This window comes from Esox lucius, chromosome 15 (assembly GCF_011004845.1).
Source record: "Esox lucius isolate fEsoLuc1 chromosome 15, fEsoLuc1.pri, whole genome shotgun sequence".
NCBI lineage: Eukaryota > Metazoa > Chordata > Actinopteri > Esociformes > Esocidae > Esox > Esox lucius.
This window is the reverse complement of record NC_047583.1, coordinates 12,962,682-12,989,780: the sequence shown is the minus strand read 5'-3', so window position 1 is coordinate 12,989,780 and position 27,099 is coordinate 12,962,682. Positions and strand designations below refer to the sequence as shown.

Sequence of the window (27,099 nt, the reverse complement as noted above, 5' to 3'; positions counted from 1 at the left end):
GGGTTCAGCCAATTCATTATAGGAATCTGACTACTTCAACATTAAGCTTGGTCTCAAAGGCGATTTTGTTTTAAACAAGATCCGAAAAAGTGTATGAACTATATCTCTGAAAACGTTACACTAGAACTTAAATACTATCTACTTTAAAGAGATTTGAAGCAATATATTATGTAGTTACTCTTTAGAAGTGAGCATTATGAAACAGTTTTACTCTGCAACATGAATATTCATACATTTTGTGGACGTGGTTTGAGTGGTAACAAATTAGTATCACGTGATAAAGGGGCAACGTTAGTTCCTTTGCGCATTACAAGTGCATATACCCCGCGTTGATTCTGTGAGCAGGCTTGTTTGCTCGCGTTTTCTAAGCCAAAATGACTAAAAGATCTTATCCTTTCGCTGAATCATTTTCGTCGCAGTATAAAATTCACGTTGGTCAAAAGGAGATTAGCCATCACGGTGTATTTGGCAACAAGTACAGACAAGACGTTTACGGTAATGTTTACTGTCTACATTAGCTAACTAACGTCACCAGTGCTAGCTTGATAGTTGTGATTGTAACTACGTACACTAGTAGCAGGTAGCTGTCAGCTTTACCCCAAATATCTAGTTAGCTGGCGAGCATGTTACGAGAAATGTTATGTTTACTGATTATCTTCTGATTGTGCTTGTTTAGTGTGTGGGTCCATATGTGGCAAAAGCACTTCGTACCGTTTTCTGCCTGAAGTTTATTTTTTCTCGTGGTTATTTCTAGTTGGCCAACAGTCATTCAGTATTCGTTTCCGAATTGCCTATTCTGGAAGTGGCAGTGAATTCTGTTCGTTAGTGCTTAGAAAGATTCAAGCGAAAATGTAGGCTTGCATGCAACCTTCTGGAAGGTATATTGAGCTTCTGAAATGGACTTGCACCATACCTGGCAGTAACGGTTTTGATCAGAGTTAATTATTATAAACTGGTGCTTCGAATCCTGAATGGTGATTGGCTGATATGTTACTTATATTGCATTGGTGGGTGTGGTATATGGCCAATACACCAGGCTGAGTTCGTCAGCTTTTTTGCTGTTGTGTTTGCATTATATGGCAAACCCCAGAGATGCCTTATTGCTCTTAATGCGGTTGCCAACGCATTTAGAGCAGTAAAAAGTGAGGTCATACCCGTGGTTTAGTCTTATCTAGCCCAGATGTCAGCCAGTCAGAACTCAGGATTTAATTTTTTTTTCCAATGGAAGGTGATTTTTATTTCAATTAAAACATGCTCAGTTATTAAAATGTACAATTTCTTTGAGAACCGAAATATATAATTTTGTGTAGGCATTTTTTGGTCAGTGGGTGTCCCAATTTAAATGTCCAGATAGAACAGCTAAATATAAAATGGTAGCATTGTAGAACAATCTGTACTTCTTTGCTCCTTCTCCAGAAAAGACAAAGAACCTGCTGTTTAATGGTACCAAAGTGGTGATGGGGAAACTCTGGAATGTAGATGCAGAGAAGTGCTCAACAATAGAGGCATCAGGGCCAGGTGTGACACCAGAGGCAAGCCAGCCACTACTGCGGGGACAGACCCTGATTGGACAAGATGGCAGACTGCAGAGAAGTACACCTGTTCAAGGTAATGAGCTTCTAAAGTGAATGGCAACTTATTATTTTGAGAAGGCATTCTCCACTCCAACTTCTATTTCAATTAGCTGTTCTGAAACCAGGGGTCTCATGAGGGGTTGTCGGATTTAGAAAATAGGACTGCAAGAAATTGGATTTGGAAAACAAAATGGCAGTTAGTTAATAGAACCACGGTGACCTGAATAACCTTCTGGTTCCTGTCAAATGCGGCTTTAATGAAGAGCATTACTTGTGTCCTGGATAGTGATGAGTGGATATTTGAAAGAACATGCCATTGAAGACTAACCTTAAAACCACTGGAACATGATTCGTTGCTTCATTGCGGTGTTGAAGGAAAGCAGCCGTACAATCCGTGTGTTCTCGTCCAATCGAAACGTTCATCTCATGAGGTTGCTAACCAGCATATCTTTTTTAGTTTTTTTTTATCTTGACCGCTCCTCATCTGAACTGAGTTTGTATTGGATGTGTTGTTGGTGGCCTTCAGTGGTAATCCAGCCAAAACCAAACATTCCTATGATGCAGACCTTCATATTTAAATATTGGAAATAGGATGACTGTTGGGATATTTTCAATCTTTTAATTGTTAAGTTAGCAACCAACATGTGCAACATTAATTTATTTTGACTCATACAGCAATACTCTTTCTAGACAGGCATTTTCTGGCAAAATCCACCTTTTCCTGTATGACGAATGTGTTAAACCTCTACACAGTACACAGCCAATATCAGCTTATAGGCTAGTCTTAAAATTGCTTACCCAAAAACTTAAAACCATGTCATGTTCTAATTCTCTGTGGGTCAGTTGATCTAGTTCCTATGGCAACGTGCAGGGAAAGCCTTTCAAACTGCTTTGCTTCGTTGTCCTTTGAGAAAGTATATTCATCTGATAATCTGACTGCCCACTGTGTACTTTAAACAAACTGAAACAAAATATATACTTTGTCATCACGATGGCTGTGTTCTGGATAAGAATGCTCACACAATTTGCGATTTGGAGATCTGGAGTGCAGGTCATATTTTTGAATAACATTATGAAATGTGATGTTATTTCCTCATGAGTTTTCAGAATATATAGTTGAAACTTTACTGCACAATTTTCAACGTTATCTGCAACATTTAGGCAGACTCAGAGTTACTTGGAGTTATCTAATTGGAATATCTAAATGTGGAGAAACTCTTATCTCCTATCTGAGTCTGTGAAATGAATGTTGATGCATGCACCAAAGCGAGTTCAGTTTTGTTTCCCCCACCTCACACCTTATTCAAATTTAGGCTTGATTAAGTTCACTTGTTGAATCAAGTTAGTTCTGGGCAGGGGGAAACTGTTTCTCCCCTTTTTAGGGAACATTGCTAGTTTCAAGGTTTGTTTGTCAAATGCCCCGAACAACACAGCGTGATCCTGCACCATGAAATTCTTGTGACATGGCACCTGACAAACTATATAGTTAGAGTTAGGAAGAATGCGTATATAAGCAAAAATAGACAATAATAAAATGAAGCAACAATATACATAACACTTTACACTAGCAGCAACTGAAGAGTACTGTGAACTGGGATATTTCTTAACATTTTCTGATTGTCTGTGGTTTGTAGGGGCAGCATGTGCTCCAGTAGGGTGCTGTGTGTGTCAGAAGACCCAGGGGACCAGGAGACCATGCCGCCAGTGTGACCGCCCAGTGTGTCCCCCCTGCACCCAGCACTGCTCCAGCTGCTCCAGTCCGTGCTGCTTGTTCTGCACGGTCATAGAGTAAGAGCCTATTAAGGCTACAGTCATTTCACTTAAATTACACTTATTCGTGTAAATTTATGTTAACATTATTTTAAATGAAATGTTCAATTCACACTAAATTGTAAAATGGAACATTTTAACTGTCACTGCCCTGATGGGTGAAACAAATGTTGCGCAGTGTCAGAGTCACCCAAGTCAAAGTAGTTCTTTTTCCAGGACCTCAGTCACGTGCAAATGCATAAATGATGCCTAAGCATTACAGATGTGGTTACAGGTACCCAATCTGAATCATCACACATGTGTCAGCTTTGTTGCAATATCTTATTTAAATAGTTTGTACCCATCAGTATGTCGATGTTCATTAATCAAACGCCTGCAGTGAGTCACAACTGACAGCCAAGCAGCTTTTCGCCTTGTCTCGCCTTCCATATTACCAGATTGTATTCTTTACATTTCTAGGGCCGATTCACGGCTGCAATTTACAGTATGCGTTTAGCTGTATAGCTGATCGTATGCCCCTCTTACCTGAAGCGGTGCATGTAACTGAATCTGCTAATTATACCGAAAGCTGTTAGCTGCTATTTCTCCTCTTCATGAATATCAGCACGTTATCTCACCCCTATTCATGAATCTCTTGAAGACGGACTTAGCAGGTTGCACTACCACACCTGAATCAACTTGTCAACTAATTTTCAAGTCCTTGATTGCTTAATTCGGAGTGAGTTGTATATGGTTTCTGTAACTCAATTAGGATCTGACTTTCGTTTCAAATGGGGTTAAAGTTGATGGGCCCTTTCCATAACTACGGAACACAGAATAAACTAAACAGCTAAACCAATCAAAACATCTGGGCTATCTATTGCGTTAGATGGCCATCAACAAGTCTCTGAAATATGGCAATCTACTGAACATGAAACCATAATTGTGCCCGCAAGCAACAGTTGGAACAATATGTGCACTTCGATCAGTTTGCACAAGGCTAAATCTAAATAAAAGGCTATATAGTTGCTGCTTCTGAGCAATATTCGCTTATACATAAGGTTTAGACAACCCACAATGCATGTTTGTTTTTCTTTACATTTAGCAGAGAATGATTATATTGAATGATTTTCTACTTGGTATAATTTGTTTCCATCAATCTAGTAACTTGCACATAGATTTCCTTGACTATCTAGCCAACTAGCTTAATGTGATGTAACCTATTTGTCAAGTAGAAAATTGGGCAACTCTGCATCACAGTTCACCCAAACTTCAGCTCTCGCCGTCAAATGCAAAATGTACCCTCATTTGTCTTATACTCATATTGCTTCTGTATATTTTAGTTTCTGGAGCGCTCGGTGAAGGCCTACATGAATCCAAACAAAGCTTGTCATTGGCCTTCACCTCACACACCTTCAAGGAAGTACACACCTACGAATGTCCCAGCCTTCTACAATTTACTTGCAACCATGGCAAAGGGGATGGTGTCAGTTCTGACACTCTGCCAGGGACTGTTTTTTAATGTTAACTGATGGTATATAAGGGTAATTATCTGATATTTTAAATGGAAAATCACCATACTCTAGCCCAGGGGTTCTCCACTCCAGGTGTCATGGCCTGGAGTGTATCTGTTTTTTTTCTAACCAGTGACTCATTTATACCTGGGGGAATAAGATGATTGCAATTAACTACTGGGTGGACTAGAGAACCTGCCACACCTGGTTCCCTGGGTTGGAAGTGATTTGACTTGTTACTCATGTCCTCATTTTCTCCTTTCAGTTACAGTGGCCAGTATGACCAAGTGCTGTGCTGTGGCTGCTCACCATGAATTCCCCCCTGGACATGGAGGACAGCAAGGATTGCTTGAAGTGAATACGTTTTAGTCTTTTTACATGAACCTTTTAACTAAAATTGGGTATTTGCTTTTTTCCTAACATTGACCATGATCCAAATGTATGTTTGTATATATGTATAATGTATTTTTACAGTTTGTGAAATAAATACTGAAGCTTTATCTATCTTGTCACTTTGGTTGTCAGGCAGTGCTCTTTATTTTAGTTATTTGGCCAAGGTGAGTGAGACTAAATAGCGTAGTGGTTAGAGACGGCCTGTCAAACAGGCGACCGGGGTACGACCTTTGCCCCGGACAAAACAATTTAAGCTTTAGGATTTGTTCACAAGTGAAAAATGTGCTGGCTGCAAGCGTCAGTAGCTACATTATAGTAAACCTAAAGTCAAATTGTTTGTTAATATTGCGGTAGACAAACTGCACTGACAACGAACACGTTGCTTTTGATAGCGTAGTTCACATAGTACAGTGGACCCAACCATGGAGTGATTGGAGTCATTGTTTTCATTGCTGTATCGCTATTAGCTACAGTAATCTTTCTAATTTATCTTGTTGAATGTATTGTAGTGACCCTGTTATACCTGTTCGCTAACGTAGGGAACTAGTTTCGAGATCCGTGGTGTTCTGACCTATTGGTTTCACCATGCAGAAGTAAGCAGACAACATGTCTCCAAAACATGTGCAACAACACCTGCTGTTTAAACAGTGTAGTGGTTAAAGACGCAGTCTGCCACATTAGAAACCAAAGATCGAAGCCAGACGGGCAACCACATTCATCCCTTCTAATCGCGGGCCGGCAGAACTAGGCTTGCTTGGTTCCTTTTCTTGTTTTATCAATGTGCTGGGAGCAGTAAACTAATAAACCAGCAGGTGGCAGCATGCATCGACACTTGATTTAATCTCAAGCTGGAAAGAGTCCTGTGACTTAGCTAAATACACCATTACATCGCTTCATATTTTTGCCTCAAACTTTCTTTTGTGATGATCAGTTATGCTAGCATCTATATTAAGTGTTTAGAGATGTATAATTGTATACTTTTTTTATTTCATTTTTTTTAACAAAAAGTACTTTCCTGCAAGACCCGCATGCAATGTCCTCAGAGCTTCCCAGTCACTATGCCACACCCAGGTGTGGAAGCCTGGTGTGGTTGTGCTTGACTACAATGTAGTGACAGTCCACTGCCATACCAAGCCCCAACACTTGACTGCTTTAATAATGAGTTTGTCCAGTACTTTTGTCTCTGTAAATCAGAATTCTAATACAGAGGAACAACAATGTTCATACAATGTATATTCAAAAACTGCTGCAATTCCTGTACTTCTCCTGATCTTGGTGGAAAATAGCCTGAAGTTAAGGTTGACGCTTTCATTTTCAAGTGTTCTAACCTCAGTCAATATATTTTAAAATGCAAAGTGCTGGGATACAGTGACCAAAATGACGCGTTTGTACTTTCAACCCCACTCTATCTAATCCTGTAAGTTCACCCTAAGGGCTTCAGTAGCAGAGGTTATCTGGAAAGATCCTTTGTATTCCTAATGAGGAGAAATGTTACTATAGCCTATGACCGCTGTCCCTATATATTAGCTACATATTTTATGACCGATTATGTTGGAGAGATGACATTCTAGTGGAGTCAAACATGCCTTTGGATACATTCATCCTCTATTTGTGAGTGATTGCTGTGGGCCCGGTTCACCGTTGACTGTAGAATGCTTTTCAGGAAATGTCTCATCTGCTGGGAGTTCACTGCAGTTGGCGTCCAAGAGAGAAGCACTTTGTCTGTGTGAGCTGAAAGGCAGCTGCTGGGTGTCCAGGCATCCGTCAGTCAAAGTTTGTCTTTTGGACATGAAATCTTCTAAAACTGGGAAACTGAAGTTATCAAGCTGAGGTTGTGGGGCACATCATGTACACTATCCATAAAGCTTCTGATCACTGATCAATGTTGCGTACTAATGGAGTATGCCATTCTAGTGAATACACTACAGAGTGCATGCCAGTCATCTCAAACGTTAACATGAAATATTAAATTAACTAATTAAAAGGTGGACGACCGAGCTCAGTCTCTGCTCTTTTTGACCCCAGTGATGCTGGAATGTGGTGGGTCACTCTTAAAATGGGAACATGCAGCTGTCAGGGTTTTCAACACATCCTTACCCCTGGCTCTGATGACCTCTACACACAAAAGGTCATGGGTTTCCTTCTAAGACTGGACTACCTCTCCCCCTGGCATATGGATTCCGTCCTATGAGGAGAGGCCGCCTGGTCAGGCTTGGACACCAACTGCATTCGGAGCATGTGGCTTTGTCTTTCACCCATTCTTTAGGGGACCAGCTGTGCCCAGAGTGCGAACGCCGAGCCCAGTGATGCTGCTGCTATAAATATGCGTCAGTGAGTGTGAGTAAGTGACAGCTGTGCAGTGGACCAAGGACACCGTCTTGGCACTCCCTCGACGAGTCACTCCAAACCAGGCAAACCCAGCATGCACCCAACACCAGAGATATGTTTTATGTATCCCACTGTGTAACTAATTCGCTAATATATTCAGGATATGCATTGGAGAATTTTAATGTAGCCGCTTTGATTTTGAGAGAAAACCTTGACAATGTTGAAATACCTATTTTTAAGTAAATACATTTTAAGTTAGTCTGCGAGTGAAAGGAATGTGTTTGCCACAGACGACTGTATAGATGGAGGGAAAATCTAATCTGCATACTCCTTGTATTCCTGTCTTGGTGTCTCCACAAAACCTGTTGAAGGTGAATGTCACACGCACTAGTAAAGTAACAAGATAAAACAACTACATTTGTAATTCAAAGTATCTTAGTTATTTGTTACTACTTAAGTCTGGTATCTGTACTTTACTATTTATATAATATAAAATGTTTAATTTTATCCCTCCATATTCCTAAAGAAAATATGTATTTTTTTACCTTGTTACCTTTTTCCTGACATTTACTAAATAGAATTTGAATACCCAGTTAGGACTGCAATATGGTCAAATTCACACACCAAACAATGTGACGTCACCCGTACTGCCTCTGATTTGTCAGACTCACTGAACACATACTGCCTTTGGTTTGTCAGACTGACTGAACACATACTGCCTCAGATTTGGCAGACTCACTGAACACATATTACCCCTGATTTGGCAGACTCACTGAACACATACTTCCTCTGATTTAGCAGACTCACTGAACCCATACTGCCTCTGATTTGACAGACTCACTGAACACACACTGCCTCTGTTATGTCTCAGGGTTGGTGTGCCCTACGTGGAAAAAAAAAAGATTTTACCTAATATAAATAATTGTATGTTTAACATCTATGAGGACATTGTACTTTTCCACCACAGTACTTTTAAAACCAGTTAGTTTTAAACATTTAAATATTTTGCTGGGTGACTTTTCTACTGTCAATAGTGTACTTGTGCCAGTACTGTGCAATTGAGATCTTGCCTAGATGTTTGTACCAAGCTGTTTGTTTGTTTCTTTGTGTGTGTGTGTGCCCTTTTTAAGTGTGACCACCTGTCTTTTGTTAATAAATAAATAAACATGGGCCACACCAGCTGTCCCTGGCAGTCCGTTCAGAGGTCAAGGGCTCCCACCACTGGCCTTGTGAGGTGGTGGACACTTACAACTTTCATCTCAAACTTCTCTCAAGTCGGCCTCTAAACTGGGGAATAAATACATACAGAATGGTAGAGGTGCCAAACAAGCCAAATGTAGTAGGCTTAAAGGTCCTGGAATGCTTTCAGTCCCATAATATAGCTCAGAACCCTAATCACAGCCCTGAACCTCCAGCTGCTAATCCATATCACATTCCCTGTAGTTAATTCACTCCAGTTTAACTCATATAGAAATCTATGTAGCATGCTTATAGTGATGTGAATACCCTGAGAACTAAAGCAGTGTTTACAGTGTGAGGTCACTGTAGTGAGGGCCCATATTTACTGGAAGGCAGCGGCGCCCGTTCAGGGTGTTTATGAATGATCTTCGGCGGACATGGTTTTCTTTGTGTTGTGGCTGGCCGGGCCAGCACTGCAGTGTCGTCTGTCTGTGCATAAAGTAAGTGGTCGGGAGTACGAGCAGACAATGGAAGCAGCTGAGCTACTACCCATGAACCACAATAGCCTGGTGGGATGAGGCAGAGGTTGGGGCCGTAGTTTGGGGGGTGGGATGGGGGCTGGGTGGATGCTGCCTTGTCTGTGCAACACATTATGAGCTTGCTTGGTGGGGGAGGGCGGTGGGAACTTCCAACCCATCCCTATTGGGATTGCAGAGCAGCTGGATTTCTTTAGATGTGCAGCGGGAGACTATTTAAGACGCCTCTGCAAAGAATATGACCAGTGAATTGGAGATCCACAATGAGACCCATTTCTGTTTGTTTTACCTGTGTCAACAAATGCAAGGTTTGCAGTTTGCTGGAATTGCATTTGATTAATGAGGATAAATGAAAAGTTATACAATTAAAAAGTAATCCCATATTTTCTCTGTGGACTGGCAGCCGCTCTGAAACGTCACGCCACCACTAAAGATCCCCTGTCCTTGGGAAGTGCTTATGGTTTCAATTGGACAGAGAGTAAGACAGTATTTTCACAGTGTTGTCTGTATACAGCCCTCTGACTACCCCCACACCGACCGGGTGTTGCTTGTGTACAAGCAACAATACACTCCTTGACAGTATCTTAAGGTCGAGAGTTGAAGAAAAAAAAAAAAGAAAGTATTACTTTAATTTAACATGAAACGGACTAATTCGATAAAATTCTGTCTCAGTTGAGTATAAGAATGTTTTGTATGACTTGGTGGGTAGAATAGAAAACAGGATTAAACAACTGACCGGAGTTGTGCAGCTACACCGGGGATGTTGACAAAGTAACCACAGGAAATGCACAGAAAATAAATCCACCCGAGTCACAGAACAGTCCTCTGTTTAATCTATGCATAATCTTAATAAAGACCTAACTCAAGATTGTCACATCTCCACAGCACACACACCTAAGCATACTCTGAAAGCGCAAACAAAACACACACACACACACACAAAAAAAACAATTACAGATCAAAATAAACTGCCTGGAGTTCTATACAATGTAAATTCTGCATAAGATTGTCCCCTAATCTATAAATCACTAACACTGAAGCAATTGATTACTATAAAATATACCTTTCTTATTAAAAATTATATTAAATTCTAATGGCACTTCTACAAATTCTATTAAAAAGATTTCCAATGACATTTAGTAGCATCTTTCATTTTACAAATCAAAATTGTGAGAAAAAAATTGTTGCACAAGAAACAATTCAATAAATATTTCTCATGATTATACATAATTTCACAGTCTTAACCTGCCAAAGACATAATTCCAGTATTAATGTAACCTAATACTCAGTTTTAGACTTTAAAATCCTAGAGCATGAATCAGGAAAACGTAACCCTGCGATCAGGAACAGTGGCATGGGTTGATATCGTAATGTCATCAATTGATATCGTAGTGTTTCACATTAAACATATCATCTATGGAAAACAAGCTTCATTCCTAAACGTGGACTTGGCTTAGAGCCAAACAAAACAAACACTTGCATTGTCTGCTTAACATTACATAGATGAAAAACCTTTACAAAGATTCAAAATCATTTAACAGTAGCCAACTCCAAACCTGAAACTCATCTCTAAAAGCAGCAGAAACTAATAGGCCTAGTCAACATTGTGATATCATCGAAATGAAAGACAGAAGTCTGTATGGTCTGAATGACTTCATCACAGCAGTCTGTAGCACATTTACAGTGTACAAAAAGGGCAACTCCAGGTGCAACACATGTCTGTGTGTTTGCAAGGCACATTGTGATGATCCTGGAGATATAAATAAGGACTGAGAATCCATCCACAGCAAAGATTTTACAAACATTTAGTTTCCGAACGCTGTACCTACATTTGTACATTAAAGAAAACAATATATCAATGTTTTTGTACTGCATCAATTAAGAAATCTTCCTTTCAAACGAAAGAGACAAAATAAGAGAATTATCTACATTCCTGTGCGTTTCGACTGAAATACCACAAATAGTTAACACTACATTTATTGTTTAGCTTCATGGAAAAGTCTTTTGAGGTGGATGTATATAGAACTGGATGTTAATAATTAAGTACTACCTAGGTATTACTGTCCCAATTATAAAGTTCAGATGATTATGTTTTGCAATACCTTTAAATCAGGCAACACCAACACTTGAAAAGAGAAATCCACTTACAATTAAAGTGGTTGTGTTGATAAAGATGCTATGGAGTAACAGCGGTATCCACAAAAAAAGAACAATGAAGCACTTATCTGATGCATGCTGGGAATCAGGGGCTGTTCTTTGATGCCCCCAGACAATGCACCTGTTTACTGTCTCCCAGGTCTCGCTTTGCTAAATACATTTCTCACATTCCAACGGCTCGCTTCGATACAAAAAGTGAAAAGAGAGAGACTCACGGTGCCTGTTTCGCTACAGCAAGAGGAGAGACACACAATGATCCCTTGAGAGCTACCTGGGACAGGAGAACAATGCTCATATTGTATGAGCTCTATAGGTATTCTATATATTGGTGTGTTTGTGCTTGTGAACAACTGCTTCCTTTACCAGAACAGAAGTCATCTGTATTATTCCCTGTTCTTTTCTGGAGTGAACACAGTATGAGGCCGTAAATATGAAAAGGAAACCAAATTCACTGTTAGGAAACACGAAAAGGAAACCAAATTCACTGTTATGACAAAGAAAAAGGAAACCAAATTCACTGTGATGACACAAAAAAGGAAACCAAATTCACTGCGAAGACACAGGAAAAGGAAACCCAATTCACTGTGATGACACAAAAAAGGAAACCAAATTCACTGCGAAGACACAGGAAAAGGAAACCCAATTCACTGTGATGACACAAAAAAGGAAACCAAATTCACTGTGATGACACAAAAAAGGAAACCAAATTCACTGCGAAGACACAGGAAAAGGAAACCCAATTCACTGTGATGACACAAAAAAGGAAACCAAATTCACTGCGATGACACAGGAAAAGGAAACCCAATTCACAGGAGGTGCAGGGAAGACATTAACCTCTTAAGAGACTGAAGCCTTAGTAAGACACCTTGCTTTCTCAACTTTACTCTGGTTCTTCTAATACAGAGGAACAACATATAAATAGAATATATATTTACATTAAATATACAAATAGTAAGAAATAGCAGCCTAGACAATATCAGTGTTGAAACTATATGCATGCTTAAAACAAGTGCTTCGCTGTGTTCTGTGAGACAAACCTTGAGAATGTAATTTAAGATTTCTGTGTAAGATACATTACCAATTAATTACAGTAACAGGATTTGCAGAAATTAATAGACGAGCCCAATACCAATGACAACAGTACCAGCAAGACAACCCAAGTAAACCCCAAACCCCCTTAATCTAATAAATAATTCTGATCAAGTCTTTTCAGGACAGATTAAACAAATATCTCAGACTACTTCCTACCTATTAATCCTTTTACAAGAACCAAAGAAAAACTACAGAGAAATCCTTCGAAAACACGACAGGCCTATGAAGTACACCATTGTCCAAGGTCAAGGATTCTGTCATGACAAGTTCCACCAAAAGAACCACTCAAATGTTATCAGTAGTATTTCAACATTGACAGACAAGACCATACCCACAGTACATAATTTCCTGGGAGATGCACTGAGGCACACAGAGTTGACCTCTCCTTCTCAGCCCCGGATCAGCGCATATCTTCAGCATTTCTACAGTATATGGACAGCAAAGGAATATGCACATTTGGTTACTCTTTCTTTTACAGTGCCATAATACAGATGACCCAGAAATGTCAATTACTAAATAGAAGTCAACAATTATTAATAAAGAGCTAGATTTACGCCACATTAATTACATTCTTATAAGTCCACTCATTAATCACTTGGCATGCAAGTGCCAAGGGTGATCACATTGTACTACCCACGCTTTTTGAAGGCCCAAAGATTAGTTGTATTGAAGGCAAGAGGTCCTATGCTTGTTTGTGGACAAGCGGAGTGTCAAATGTAGTAGGCACAAGTTTTACAATAGCTGCATTCTTTTAACTTCATAGAATTTATCACCTATATGTATGCATCATGCTAGACCGTGAAGGTAACAACATACCCCCCTTCATGGTCACACAGCAGCCTGATTCTAAGCTGTGATGAACATTGATAGACCAGTGCAGCAAAAAAAGTCACTGTCATATGAAAAACATGCCTCTCATAAAACACAAGCTACCAGAAAACCTATAGTAGTTCCACTTAGATTGATGATTCCACTGCCTGATATGATATGCATTCCTGTTAAGCAGGTCAACTAATAAATAAGGTTGGATTTAAAATAAAAAAATATATTGTTACTCTTGGACGTGTTTTCCCCCCATGTGTGCTAATAAAATGCTGTTCATCCATTCAGGAGAGGGTACTATCATTCACTTGCACATAAGATATATACATAAACGTGTCTTGTAGCAGAATACTCTCTTCATCAAGCGTTGCAATTATGCACAACCAAGACAGCAATAAACAAGTGCAACCGATTTGTCCCTCTCAACATCCAGCTTGAGTTGAAAAGCACCCCATTTTAGTATTGTGCAACTAAATCACATAGGCCACCGACAAAGCCTAACATATTTCCAGTGAAATCCAGTTTTGATCATTTTAACATTGCTACATTTGAACTTAAATGCCACATGAAGTAGAATTCCAAAGTACATGTCTAACATCGTGTGAATATGTATAACTAGTGCAGTCCTAAAAAAAAGAATTATATGTAGTAGTAGTCACAGAGTGAGAAGACTCCTGTCTGATTCATGGCACTGACAGTAGGGTTTTATCCAATGGCGAGTGTCTTGACAAGGCCACAGTGAAACTTGCGGATGTGGCGGTACAGGTCCCCAGACTGGGTGAAGCGCCGCTCGCACCACTTGCAGGCGTGGGGCTTCTCGCGTGTGTGAACTACAGCGTGCCGGCTCAAGTTATGGGAGTACTGGAAGCTCTTGCCGCACTGGCCACAGGTGTACGGCTTCTCCCCAGAGTGCGTGCGCTCGTGCCGCTTCAGGGTGTACATGCAGGAGAAGGTCTTTCCGCACTGCGAGCAGGTGGGGACGGAGCCGTCGGGAGACAGCTTGGAGCGCGCCCCGTCCTTCTCGCGGAAGTGCGAGCTGAGGTGCAGCTGGAGGACATGGGGACTGGGGAACACTTTGCTGCACAGCGGGCACACACACACCTGTTGCCCCGGGGGGAGGAGCACCCCGCTGGAGGTGGAGATGTCCGAGGAGGCCAGGTCGTCCTCCTCCTCCTCGCTGTCCCCCAGCAGCCTCTCCCTCCTGTCCTCGCCCCCCCTGCCTCTCGTGCCCTCCCTGCCCCCGTCCTCCTCCATCAGGTCGTCCTCTGGGGAGAGCAGGGCCGCGGTTGAGCCGTTGTTGCCCGGGAAGAGGGCAGCGAACCCTGTCACCACCGAGCTCCTGGCGCTATTCCCAAAGCGCTGGCTCTCCGGGCTCATGGGCTCACTGTCCTCCCGCTCTGACAGCGAGTCGTGTTCGTCTTTAACAAGTGGCTCAGTGCCCTGCTGCTGGCTGTCGAGGGCCAGCTGTCCCGAGACGTGGGAGGGGTGTAAGGGATCTCTGCTAGACAGTGGCTTGAAAGACAAATCCAGAGCGCAGTCCGTGTCGTGTGAAGCCCGGGACCTCTGGGACAGGGATACCGTGGAACCACTGACATCGGCTTTTGTTTTTCCAGCTGTTTGGACACAGGGCTCGGCCTCTGCTGACACATAATTGACACCTACAAGGTCCGGGGACCTGCCAGGGTGACCGTTTGCCTTCTGCCTGCTATGTGCGGACCTATCACAATCGGTGACAGCCAGCCTGACTTCGCTGTTGTCCATGTCAAACTCCTCTCCCAGGGGGGTTCTCTGGGGGGGCGGCTGTGTCTCTGTCTGCCGCCGGCCTGGCCCTGGCTGTTTGTTGTGCAGCTCACTGTCTAAGGAGGTATCCTTGTCCGGACAGCTCAGTGCTATCCCCTCACTAGCCTTCTCATCCATGGGGCACAGTTCCTTATCTTTCAGCTTGCCCTTGCACACTTTCACTATATCATACATGTGAAGGTAACTGGCCGCAGCCAGGACATCCTCCACTGGCAGAGTGTTGAATTCCAGCTTCCCCTCATACATAAATTCAAGGAGCAGACTGAAAGCCGGGGCTGTCACAATGTCACTGTTCAGATGCACAACGTCCCTTTTGTCTGGCTGGTCCCTGTAGAAGAGATGGAAGTACATGCTGCATGAGGCCAGCACTGCTCTGTGCGCTTTGAAACGCGCCTCCCCGACTAGAACGGAGCAGTCACAGAGGAAGCCTTGGTGACGCTGCTGACTCAGGCACTGCAGCAACTGGCGGCTATGGTCTGGGAACTCCATTCTTCCTTCATAACCTGAGGTGAAACAGGAAAAACTGGATATTGAGTAAACGAAATAAGGCCATTTAGAGGGCGCTGCAGAGTTAGCAATGCATCGGGTATTTGAAGTAACTACAAACAAAAGTAACCAATACCCAAGGAGAAGCACAGCGAAAAAAATTATTCACATGCAAAAAATACCCGAAGTAGTCTGTCAAGGCCACATGAGCATTAACAGTTTGGATGTAGGTCATCCACATAGAGTTGTTTAAAAAGAAAAAAAACTGACATCTCCATGCTATAATGAATTAAAGCGAAATCTCAATTGAAATATGGTCGTTTGCGCATAAATAGGCCTACTTAATAAAAATGCAATGTTATTAATAATTTTTGATCGATCTGTATGTTCTTTGCTGGGAAAGGTCTCCTACCTTTCTCTCCAGTAACCAACAGCAGTCGGATTAGTTGATCACTACTAGTTTTTGCGCTTCCCATGGAAATGCGAAACGGACGGACGCGGCACAAACAGTCGCACGCACGCTTCCACACACAAAAACGATCGTTATTCAGCTGGTTGTTCGTATTTACTGAACAACCATGAGGAACCGATCATCTACCAAGCGAGCAAACACACAGGCGGGTAAAACTCTGGCTTGTGGATACCAGCACTCGCCCATCGGGCAAGGTTAAGAAAAAAAAGCCATAGGGAGTGAGTAAACTGGTGCTCTGTTTGCTAATTACACTGCAAGCTGTGGAGTCAGCTGCTCTGACATCACTGCAATGGAAACGCTACCTCCAGCTGTGCTCTCCTTTACGCCATATGTTAGCCTACTCTGAATCGAGCTACGTACAAAAGAAACACAAACTTGTTTTATAGGGTTTATCAGTCCCAAAGCTACACTTTTCCCGAAAATTCCTTTTTTGTTAAAGGAACAAGGCCACTTGGCAACAATCCATGTACGGGTAACTTTATAACGCGTCTTTTCCTTTACGCACTGATCTCCCATAAGTTTAATAATCGTTTTGTTATATTTTTGTAAAACAATGAATATTAAAATAACAATTGACCCAACGAATTCAACTCATAAATAGACCACACACATGACCCTATCAACTTTTCATTAGATCTAAACTAACCAATAATAAACCCAACACAGCCTACATTTATGAGCACCAGTTTGGCCTGTTCAACTACAGGAAAACTACAAGCAGAAGCTAGAACGCAAGATAAGGTAGGCTACACGGTCATAATGCATGGCTAGAAGCCTTTAAACAGCGAAGGAACTCAGCAACTGTCGCTGACCAAACCAACTGCGCTGCACGGAGGTAGCGATGTGTGTTATAACTTTCGGTTTCAACATTTTCATTGTTAAAACGCAAATACTTACATATACTTGCTCACTCGCCGTATTTTCCTAAACGTTCCGACGTCCTTTCATGATGTACGGCCAGATGTTCGCTTCTCCTGAGTCTTGCCGTTTCTTGAGCTCTATTCGACCCTGGCAGGCAAGCTGTACTCGGTGCTGTGTGTCAAGCAGGTTGTTAATGGACCAGTCTCGCGATAACGTCGACCACAATAACTTCTGTACTACTGCATGAACTCACACAGCGGCAGCAAGTAGCAGTGTTTCTTGAACATGATTAAATTTACCAACGTAAAACCTCCAATTTCTGGAATATGTCGAAAATGATTGATGATTTGAAAGACATCTGTGCTCAAAGCGCGTAATATGTGCCAACGTTTATGAGAATGTTTCTTCTTTGTTATGCTTATTCTCTTCGTAATTATGCAGTCGTCCTCTACATCCTAAATGCAGAATAATTACCAGATAGCGAATACAATTTTGATCTCTCGATGAGCCCTGGATGTAGGACATTTAAAGAACAAAAGACAGAAAGTTTCTATAAATAAAAAAGAAAAAGAAGGGGCGGGGTTGGTATAATTTATAAAGAATTGAGCACTAATCCTGCTCTGGGTCGGAATTCCCTGGCACCAAACCCAGTCCAGAATCATGTCATTGTTGCCCCAGAATACGTCAAACCATAAGGCTATTGTAACCTGCCATAACACTAACATTCACGCTATAAGCAAGACTGCGATGTTGATTTCTAAATTGATAGAACTTGTTCAATTAAAAATAAGTTGATAAAGCAAAATTTATATGTAGAGTTATTAATATACCAAAATACAGATGTTGTTCAGTCTCACTGGTCAAACATTTCTCTGTATGTTCTTTTTTCAATATTTAGGCTAATTAATTTATCTTTCGTTGAACTTTTATTTGCTGTAGTTTTAAAAGCACATAGCCAACATGGGCTTCAGCTTGCAGCTGCTCATCTTGTGCCCTACTCCTCCGCACCCACCCTGCAACTGCTTCTGTCACCTTTGCCCTGTGATCCAGCTGTCGTGTGTTTTGAAAGGACCCTCCTACTTGACAGAGAATGACAGGGAATGAGAAATGTGACAGAATATGCAAGGCACTGGTCAGAAGGGGCCACTGGCAAAAAGGATCACCCAGCTACTGTTTTACTTAATTTTAGTTTGCAATTTCTATTAGATTTTCTAATAGCTGCAGCGTCTTGTCCCAAACCACATAATCCTACGAAAAGCACAGAAGAAAAGCACATTCATTTATCCTTGTGAATCATCGATTATCCCTTAAATGCAAGCAAAAACAAAATCTGTTTGGTCAAAAAATGCATGAATTAGGAACCTGTAACAGACAGTGAAAGGCATATTGCAAAGTATACTGCTGAGTGAATATATATCATTTCAAATACTGGCAATTACAATGGACTAAATTTATTTCTAACAATATGTGCCAAATGACAACAATGTATTTGTTTGCCCAATCCATGCAAAGAAAGGCTCGGCGGATAAGAGCATGACCACTGGCAGCCCATGTGGCGTGGTTTGTGTTGATGGGGTCGGGGTGAGACAAAGCAGTGGTTGTGCCCAGGGACTGTGCCCTTCGAGAGAGGCTCAGAATGGTGAAGTTTTCTCACACAGAGAGAAAGGGAGAGAGGGCTGTAGAGAGAGCACTTCCTGGAGGTTCTTTCTTCCTCTGCAATCATCAATGGTATTATCCCCCTGACCCACTACTCGCTCAGACAGACAAAGGCCCTGCATTCCTTTGCAGTCTGACTGCCATCCCAGCCAGGCACAACTGAACTGTATCACTCATTTCCCCTGGACCAGTGGGCTAGTCAGGGGCCTGGTTATGAATATGAACTTAAGGGATTTATGCATTTTAATTGTTCTTATTTATATCACACAATTTGGCTGGTGGCTTCCCTTCAATGTATTAAATTCAATCTATAATGACATTAAAAAGACAACTTATGGTTTTGTTTTATTGTAAACGTGAAGATGATTAGAGGACTGGCAGAAAAGACGGTGCAGCACGGTTATCACTGTTGAAGACAACTGACATTTTAAAGTAATCAACTAGATGGGACTCCTTCCAACTTCACTGGCCAATCCCTTTAAAACCTTGGTTGGTCATTGGTGTAATCAGCCACTTCCAGATTATAAGGAGGGATCTGCCAAAGAATTCTATAGAAATTGACGTGTTTATAGGAGGCAGTCTAAATGACACTGCCGATGTTGGTTTTATGGCAACCATGAGAGTGTCCATAATACATGAAGCAACCGTCAAAGTTGTTTTCATTTCCTTTTGACATGCCAATATTGATAGAGATGTTATCATGATCAGTACTGGTCCAAGGTGTGCATATTGCAGAGATCATATACAAATCTATACTCTTTCTCATTCAGAGTCTTTTGACATAGACATTGCACGCTTCAAAATCCAAATGCATGTATATTTTAAATTCCTCAAAGTAGCCACCCTTCGCCTTGACAGCTTTACACAGTCTTGGCCCTCCCTCAACCAGCTTCATCAGGTAGTCAGAGATCAGTAACATCTCAAGGTATACCATTGTCTACTCTCAAACGGGGCACTGTTTCAAACCAAGGGGAACAAATTCGGCACTTGAAAGCAGCAACGGCAGGTTATGACCAACCGTCAGTCAGCCCTGTTTCAACGATACGGAGGAGCATGGGAAGTACAAGCGCTTAAGTGCTGATTTACATGACAATGAGGGGAAACTGCACTGAACTGGAGGGGGAGGAGGGGAGTAAATACATGTCTCATCAAGGGGAGAGGTTGGATAGAAGCCTCACCGTCCTCCATCCCTCCACCATGTTATTTCATTGTTACACAACATTTCACCATGTCTCTGTTGAAACAATGGTTTTATTGGCAGCAGTGAAATTCAACCAGGATGGAAAGGAGTGTGCAGCGAGACATTGCCTTGAAACCTTCTGTGCAGACCTTAACCTGGCATCAGGACACCCACAGGGCACATATACATCCCGATTTGAGCAGAAGGTTATGACAATTAGCTTTTTTAATGTCTGCGTTTGTTTACTAGGCTATACAATCTCCAATATTAGCAAATCAATTGGATGAAAGCTGCCTAAGAGATGACAAAACGTAAGTTCAGATAGTTGTAAAGAGTAAACTATGGGTTATTCAACATAGTAACACTGACATAGAGACAGGACAAATATTGTCAAGCTAAATAATGCACAAATATTATTTTTAATATCTTCCACCAGTTATGACAGACAACAATTTACTTGTGGAGATGAGAGTGGAGATGAAAGGTTTGCCAACAGAATACAATAGAATCAGAACAAACCCAAATGATGGCACTATTCAATCAAACCCTGGCCTAGGCAGCTTAATGTATAACAATCTACAACTACTACTAGGGCAACCCCCTCGGTATGCTACAGAATTATAAGTGTGTGTGTGTGGGTGGGTGGGGTGCGGGGGGGGGTGAATCTGATGGATATAGTGAATAAATAGGAAGAGTAAATATTTCTATGGCGTTTTTGAATGAATCCCAACATTGTCATCAGCTCTCTTCTTCAAGGTAAAACAAGTTCAAATTGTTCAGTGGAAATTGCTAGTTATTATTGCATAGCGTTGTATGGTTCTTTTAACTTCGGTTTCATTTTGTTTTGGCGTACATTATTGTGTGAAAAATGTAAGTATCTGGACCATCACTGTTACCATGGAATTGCGCCAGTACATTCTTGCGCGTATGTGTTTTCTATGAGAACATACCGGCTCTAGGACCTGGGAGATGAGTATGCCACGGAAGCATTGCAGACAAACGTTTGGGAGGTGTAGTGGAAGAAAGGCAAGAGAAACGGAGTAAATGAGACCACTTTTTGTCCAGGTTATTGAAGGACTTATCAGCTAAATAAATCGCCGAAACAGGTCATTATAATGCAACGGACACACTATTGAAATCCTGTCCAGGTAAATTCCAGAATTTTGTTTCTCGTGTTGACTGTGAGGTCGACTGCTACCAGCGAGGGTAGGTCCCATTGTATTAAATAGGATGCGGTTATTCTCACTCAAGCTGCCCTGTTAGAGCTAGGCCCCATAACCAGTCTAAAATCGCTAAATGTGCGCCTTAAATGAAGAGCATTCCTGACATCAGTTTATTCTTGCGTGTAGATTTTACGAAATACGTCAGTTAGGTTAAGAGTTAAAACTTGAATACGAAATCTGCGCCTCAAACACAACTGACATTTTTTATTATAACAAGGTCTTTTATTGACTACTTTTTGAACTAGACACAGTGTCTGCTTTTTAGACCGCTTACGTGTAGAACACGTTTGTCTATTTCACTTTACTTTTATTGTTGTCACCTAATACCGGAACTATCAGTTCTCTAAATCAACTTTATGTATGACTTTACTACGCGTCTTAAAAGCAAATATTGATGTTGTGTTCTTGCGGCCAGGTGGCCAGTGCTACACTTCAATTCACTCATTCTTTTCTCTCAACGGTCGTCAACAAGACAGCTGATTTTGCGTCCTACTAAGCTGTGCTAGTGTGTTTTTACACACAGTTAAATCTTTCACTTCTTTCATTCATAATTTCACAATTTCCAAGTGGAATCTTTACATCTAGATTGTCTGAAGGCTGTCAGTCACGTTGTTGCATTGTAGCAGTGACTGAAACAGGAGCCGTGACAGTAGTATCCAGCCTATGCTTTGTAATGGTGTGTGGGCCAACCGTGTCCTTACTGGCTACCCCATGCGTGTGGTGTGGGCAGTGGAAGACTTTTTTTAAAGAGTGTTTTCTTTAGTTGGCATAGTATCCTAGCATTTAGTGTTCTGTGAAATGCTCCAGTCAAATTTCATTGTTTTCTTTTAGCACATCCTTAATAAGGCTGCTTAAAATCACCCAATTCATCATCCACTGTGCCACTTATTTAGCCTCTTTTGGATTTACTGACCTTATATTGAACCACTCTCCGCTTTAAACATTTAAAAAAATGTAAGCAAACAAAATGCTCCCGATGTGAGCTCTAGTATGTACATGTATAGTAACTCTGACACTAGAAATGTTGTCCCTGACATTTCATTCCCGACATGTCTTTTACATGATCATTTATTCTGTGTCATGAGACCAGCCGTGCCTGGCCAAAGTCTTAATGTTGATGGACCAAGACAAGCATCACAGCAGCAGCATGTGACATGGATCTGAGGCCGATGAAGGGATGTTGTTACTGTTTGACTCACTCTCCCTGCTCTTCCTTGGAGTTGCGGACAACCCCTCCGGCCCCATTAGTATGTGAAAGGACTTTGAGTTCCTCTGGCCCTGTTGACGCAAATGTGCCACCAGTTGCATGCAGAATCTGAGGAATGCAGTTTGAAATCTACCCTTACACAGTCGGGCTTATTGTGCCCAGTCTTTGGCCTGTACACCACAGGAGTTGGGAGACTACCAGTGTAAAGTATCTGCACACTGTCTGGTCCTCTGCGCACATCACATGACTGTTCTTTCTCCGTTCTGTCTGGGTCTCCGCCACAGCACTGCTCATGCAACTACTATACAGTATGTTTACATTGTGGTCTTCAGATACAAGATGCTGAGGAAGTGTCCCCAGTAGTAGGACATTAAAGCTTGTCATCTGTCTAGGGGTTTATTTTCGGTGATGCTCACTTGAGTAGCTTTAGGTGATGTTGTGATTGGTTGTTCCCCCGGTGTCAGTTCCAGCCGGACGTGTGAGTACAGACTTAACCATCCATTTGAACTGGCTGCTGTGATCCAAAGTTATCTGTACTTAGATTTGATAGATGCGTGCTTCTGTACTACTGTTGATTTACATCATTTATTTACAGTAGTAGTGGGACTACACCCTTGCACTAGGACAAATCCCACATTGGCACAAAGATGAAAATACAACATCTGAAATAGACCTACCTGTTGCCTCCACACACAGCATCTTTGCTTGAACTCAAGCCAGGTCTGGGGCAATGCCCAGAGGACAAAATTATTCAGCAAGTGTTTGTCTGTTGCCTTTCTGGTGTTTATTTTTAAAAAAAATTTTTTACTTGAATGATAAATGATGGAAGGCAAGCAAGATGGGATAGAGCAGATAGACAGGCAGGGAGAGAGACAGGGGCGGACAAACAGACAGACAGACAGGCAGGGAGAGAGGAAGACAAGAAGGGATAGAGAGAGGAGGCAGACAGGCAGGTATAGGGAGAGAGGGGCAGACAGGTAGGGAGGGGGGGGCAGACAGACAGACAGGCCGGGAGGAGGGGGGGGCAGACCGGCTGTGAGAGAGGGAGAGGGAGCAGAGAGAGAGAGAGACAGAGTGAGAGCGAGCAAAGCATGCAGGCGGTGGCCCGGGGTTCCTGGACCATGTGACCTGCTGTCAGGGTACTGGGTTCATTCAGTTGCTGCCGTGCTGGCTGAGTTCTGGCCGTAGCCCAGCTTTTCCACAGCCCACTGTAGTGTCGACTCAGTCACATTAAACGGCAACACTGTGTTGTAGCTCTAGAGTGAGTTCAGTCCATATACTGCTGCGTCTGTCTGTGTGTGTGTGTGCGTCTGTCTTTTTGTGTGTGTGTGTGCGTCTGTCTTTTTGTGTGTGTGTGCGCGTCTGTCTTTTTGTGTGTGTGTGTGTGCGTCTGTCTTTCTGTGTGTGTGTGTGCGTCTGTCTGTCTGTGTGTGTGTGTGCGCGTCTGTCTGTCTGTCTGTCTGTGTGTGTGTGTGCGTCTGTCTGTCTGTGTGTGTGCGACTGTGTGTGTGCGTGTGCGTCTGTCTGTGTGTGTGCGACTGTGTGTGTGCGTGTGCGTCTGTCTGTCTGTGTGTGCGCGCGCGTCTGTGTGTGTCAAAGTCAATTCAGAGTGCCTGTTGAGAACACAGAGGTTTGGTCCGGGTTTGTGATCAGTTTGAATTGGTTTCTGTGGTCTACTGTGCTCCACTGGACAGACCTGCTGTCAGTCAGTTCCCCTCAGTGCTCTTCTTTCTCTGGGTCACTGTGACAGGCCTAGCCACAGAAGACTGGGGCACAACTGGCTGCTGCGCTAATGAAATACATTTGATTCTCAGTGTGTAGAAATAACCATGTCTAGCGTTTCGAGTTAATAGAGGTTTACTCATAATGATTTGTAAACCACTCAATGGATTTTGAAGGCAGCTATCATGCTGATTGAATGGGGAACATTTTGGTACAGTGCGAGGCTCGGGGGCCTGTAAAATGGGAATAAGTCCCAGCCTGTCAATAGCCTCCCTGCTTCCTGTGGTTGTCCTTGGCAGCCAGGGATGAGGTCACATTTAAAGGCCTCTCTTGTGATGATTGACTGATGGTGTATACATTAATTTCAGTGGATGGTCAGCGATGGCTATCCCCTTTCTGGGAGCCTCAGTATATGACAAACTAGTAAGAGCAATGGAATCAATTGGGTTCTGCATCCATGTGAAGCTCTGTTTCATCCCATGGAACTAAAAGGGGAAGTATCTTGATGGTGGACCAGGTTTTCCTCTGAAACCACAGAGAAACCGATGACTGACGCATGAAATTGAAATGATGTAGGTCTAACTCTGTTTTAAGGACTGAAGTGTTGTCTCCCGTGATGAGTTTAGAATTCCTCTCGTAACTCTACTTCCTCATGTGAGAGGCCAGAGGCTCACACTGAACTGAAAAATACCCATCTGTGTGGGGCATCACTATTTTCCACTGTTTGGATAGACCCTGGGGGTGTGGAACCAACATGTTTCCAGTTTCCACTGAGTTGCACGGATGTTGTCTGGTGGAGTTAATATTCAGACAGGTGGAGAGGAAATGTTTCACTTCCAGATGAAGCTAATTTCTACTCTTCCTCTGACACTAAAAGGTGATCAGTGAAAAGGTGGCTGCAGGCCCCTGCCCTGGACTGACTGACGGCCACTTGGGGAACAGAGCTGTCTCTCTCCCTGTAAGAACCCTGGACACACCAAGCTGCCCTCCAGCATGGCCGAGGTGGCGATTGTGAAAGAGGGATGGCTCCACAAAAGAGGTGAGAGGCTTTGGATAATTTTCCGCTGTCGACCAACGCTTTGCTCCCTTCAATTAAAACATGAGAGATCATTAGGATTTGGGTATTATTTTTATACGAACTATATTTTCAGTATTTAGCCTGCTATTTAATTGGAAGCCAAAATTATTCACTAAGTCCTGGTATCCCTCCGACCCAGGTAGCTGCTAACGTAACTGTGTGATTTGACTGGCTGCTAACATAACTCTGTGATTTGACTGGCTGCTAACCTAATCATGTGATTTGACCATCTGTTAACCTACTGGTGTGGTCAGTATCTGAAATTAACTTTTTGGCTCACCTGCCAAGCGGACTGGTAGATAGAACAAATCCACCAGCCAAGCATAGTTTTTACTGGCCAAAAAAAAAAAATTGCCTTTTTGTGTCACACATATATTAATTTCAATTTAATTGAGATAAGGTATTATTTTGAATACAAACTTTGTATTTCCGATGACAGATGAGTTGTTTCTGCTTTTATTTTTAGCATACTGGCCACACACAGAACAATTCATCACCACAGCCTCAGCATCTTACTGTAGTCAGCCTCTTGAAACTCCTTTACCTCCAAACATCCATTTCTCACACAACGTTATTTTTCTATGTAATGCTACAAACATGTTTTTATGTATTGCAATAACGTCATCCCTTTACACCAGTCTCTCTTTTTTCAACTTTCTTAACATTATTTGACAATACTTTAACATCATTCCCTTATAATAACTAAAGTACTCCCCCCTCAATTAACCATTATCTAAAACTGTTCATGAATCCCTTCCCAGATTTATATCACAATCCCTCTCCAAACCTAATGAGCAAACGCATATTAACAACAATAATATCAAATCAGTTTTTTTTTTTATATTAGAAAGGTTCTCTACATTAACATACTTCAGTTATAACCATTTCTCAATGTGCCCCACCTTATAATATTATTTACCTTATATAACGTATTATTTAAATAGTAATTTGTTGAATTTTTATTTTACCACACAGAGCTTTTCCACAAAACACACTACACATTGCAGACTTTTACTTTGAATGCAAAATATGAAAATCGGAAGTCTTATTTTTGCTGCGGACAACGTTAAACCGGTAATACATCATCCAGATTAGGCTCTTATCTCCACGCCCAACCGAGGGGGACACACAAACCTGCGTCCCACATAGACTACAACAGCGTAAACAAGACACACCGGCCATTACTAACGCTTGTTATGCCGAAGAGTTGCTGTGTAGTTGGTTGTTTGTCCCTCTTGCCATTCCGTTGTGCACCTATTGCTTTTGTTGTCATGCTGTACGGCTGTCAGTGTCACCTACTCAACGTTTTAGCTGCAGACTGACCGATGTTAAACACTGAGCAAACATGGCTAGCTAGGTCAGTTGTCCGAGCACGTTGCTATTGCTGCCTTGCATACCATTTGAAGTACAGGAATGAAAAGTAAACAATTTCACTGGTAATTTGCTTACTTGGAGACTCAGTAAGGTAAGAATAGATAGGTGGGGTTATTGCACCAGTTTGATGCTGGGAGACTGAATGGACTTGATTTAAGATGGAATAAATGAATCTTTTCTATGTACCCTGCACGTTCTATGTCGGGCACAGTATTTTGACTTGATATATTTTGGGTCATTTATACACTAATTTGATTGTGGTGCAAAAACCGGAGGTCTTCTTGTTGCTGCCAAATCTCTGTTTGCTGCATGACGCAAATCCATTGTTGCTATTGAGTTGTGACAGCTAGCTAGCTTCTTACCTTGGGTTGTCGCTCAGATGATGACTTCCTTCTTTATATCAATGTGCCAGCCACTTGCGGACAACACAAACGTGCGCGTGCACCGACGCAGCCAGTTACTTTTCTCTGACCTCACTTGCTAGCTTGATACTCCGAATGTCGTGTGCAGGTGTTGCTTTGCTCTGATGCTCGATCAATAAAAAACTGTGCATGATGCAAAATTCGCTAGTAAAAAAAACAAAACGGATGCCATAAAAAGAGATTTACTCGCCTAACGTAAAATCTACCCGTGTTTGGTGCTTGGCAGGTGTTAATTTAGGACCCTGCGGTGTGGTGGTACTGGTTGTTAACCTAA

At 42.0% G+C, this 27,099-nt stretch overlaps 3 protein-coding genes across 4 annotated transcripts in view; 2 read left to right on the top strand and 1 right to left on the bottom strand.

Moving 5' to 3' along the window:
* The first annotated feature begins 296 nt into the window (after positions 1-296).
* Positions 297-5,349, top strand: siva1 (SIVA1, apoptosis-inducing factor). Its single transcript, XM_010878957.4, has 4 exons — positions 297-495; positions 1,417-1,608; positions 3,209-3,362; positions 5,103-5,349. Exons 1-4 carry the CDS (start codon positions 375-377, stop codon positions 5,149-5,151), a joined length of 516 nt encoding a protein of 171 aa, XP_010877259.1. The 5' UTR covers positions 297-374; the 3' UTR covers positions 5,152-5,349.
* Positions 5,350-10,083: 4,734 nt separating this feature from the next.
* Positions 10,084-17,184, bottom strand: zbtb42 (zinc finger and BTB domain containing 42). 2 transcript variants are annotated; one of them, XM_010878956.4, is made up of 2 exons: positions 17,000-17,184; positions 10,084-15,647 (listed from the first exon to the last, which is right to left on the bottom strand). In XM_010878956.4, exon 2 carries the CDS (start codon positions 15,631-15,633, stop codon positions 14,050-14,052), a length of 1,584 nt encoding a protein of 527 aa, XP_010877258.1. In that variant the 5' UTR covers positions 15,634-15,647; positions 17,000-17,184; the 3' UTR covers positions 10,084-14,049. The 2 variants fall into 2 exon arrangements, with proteins under 2 accessions (XP_010877258.1, XP_019909331.1); XM_020053772.3 differs by lacking the exon at positions 17,000-17,184 and adding an exon at positions 16,043-16,328.
* Positions 17,185-20,759: 3,575 nt separating this feature from the next.
* Positions 20,760-27,099, top strand: part of akt1 (v-akt murine thymoma viral oncogene homolog 1) — a 39,755-nt gene continuing 33,415 nt past the window's right edge. The window contains exons 1-2 of the mRNA XM_010878955.5: positions 20,760-20,947; positions 24,829-24,990. Coding sequence (XP_010877257.1) covers positions 24,945-24,990 — 46 coding nt within the window. The 5' untranslated portion in view covers positions 20,760-20,947; positions 24,829-24,944. The remainder of the gene's footprint in view (positions 20,948-24,828; positions 24,991-27,099) is intronic.

What these genes read in the sequence shown, in the direction of transcription:
- siva1 (XM_010878957.4), top strand. Translation starts at nt 375, where the DNA reads ATGACTAAAAGATCTTATCCTTTCGCTGAATCATTTTCGTCGCAGTAT. An exon ending in GAGAAGTACACCTGTTCAAG is followed by an intron (nt 1,609 to 3,208) that starts GTAATGAGCTTC and finishes TGTGGTTTGTAG; the next exon opens with GGGCAGCATGTGCTCCAGTA. An exon ending in TTGTTCTGCACGGTCATAGA is followed by an intron (nt 3,363 to 5,102) that starts GTAAGAGCCTAT and finishes TTCTCCTTTCAG; the next exon opens with TTACAGTGGCCAGTATGACC.
- zbtb42 (XM_020053772.3), bottom strand. Translation starts at nt 16,106, where the DNA reads ATGGGAAGCGCAAAAACTAGTAGTGATCAACTAATCCGACTGCTGTTG. An exon ending in GTTGGTTACTGGAGAGAAAG is followed by an intron (nt 15,648 to 16,042) that starts GTAGGAGACCTT and finishes GTTTCACCTCAG; the next exon opens with GTTATGAAGGAAGAATGGAG.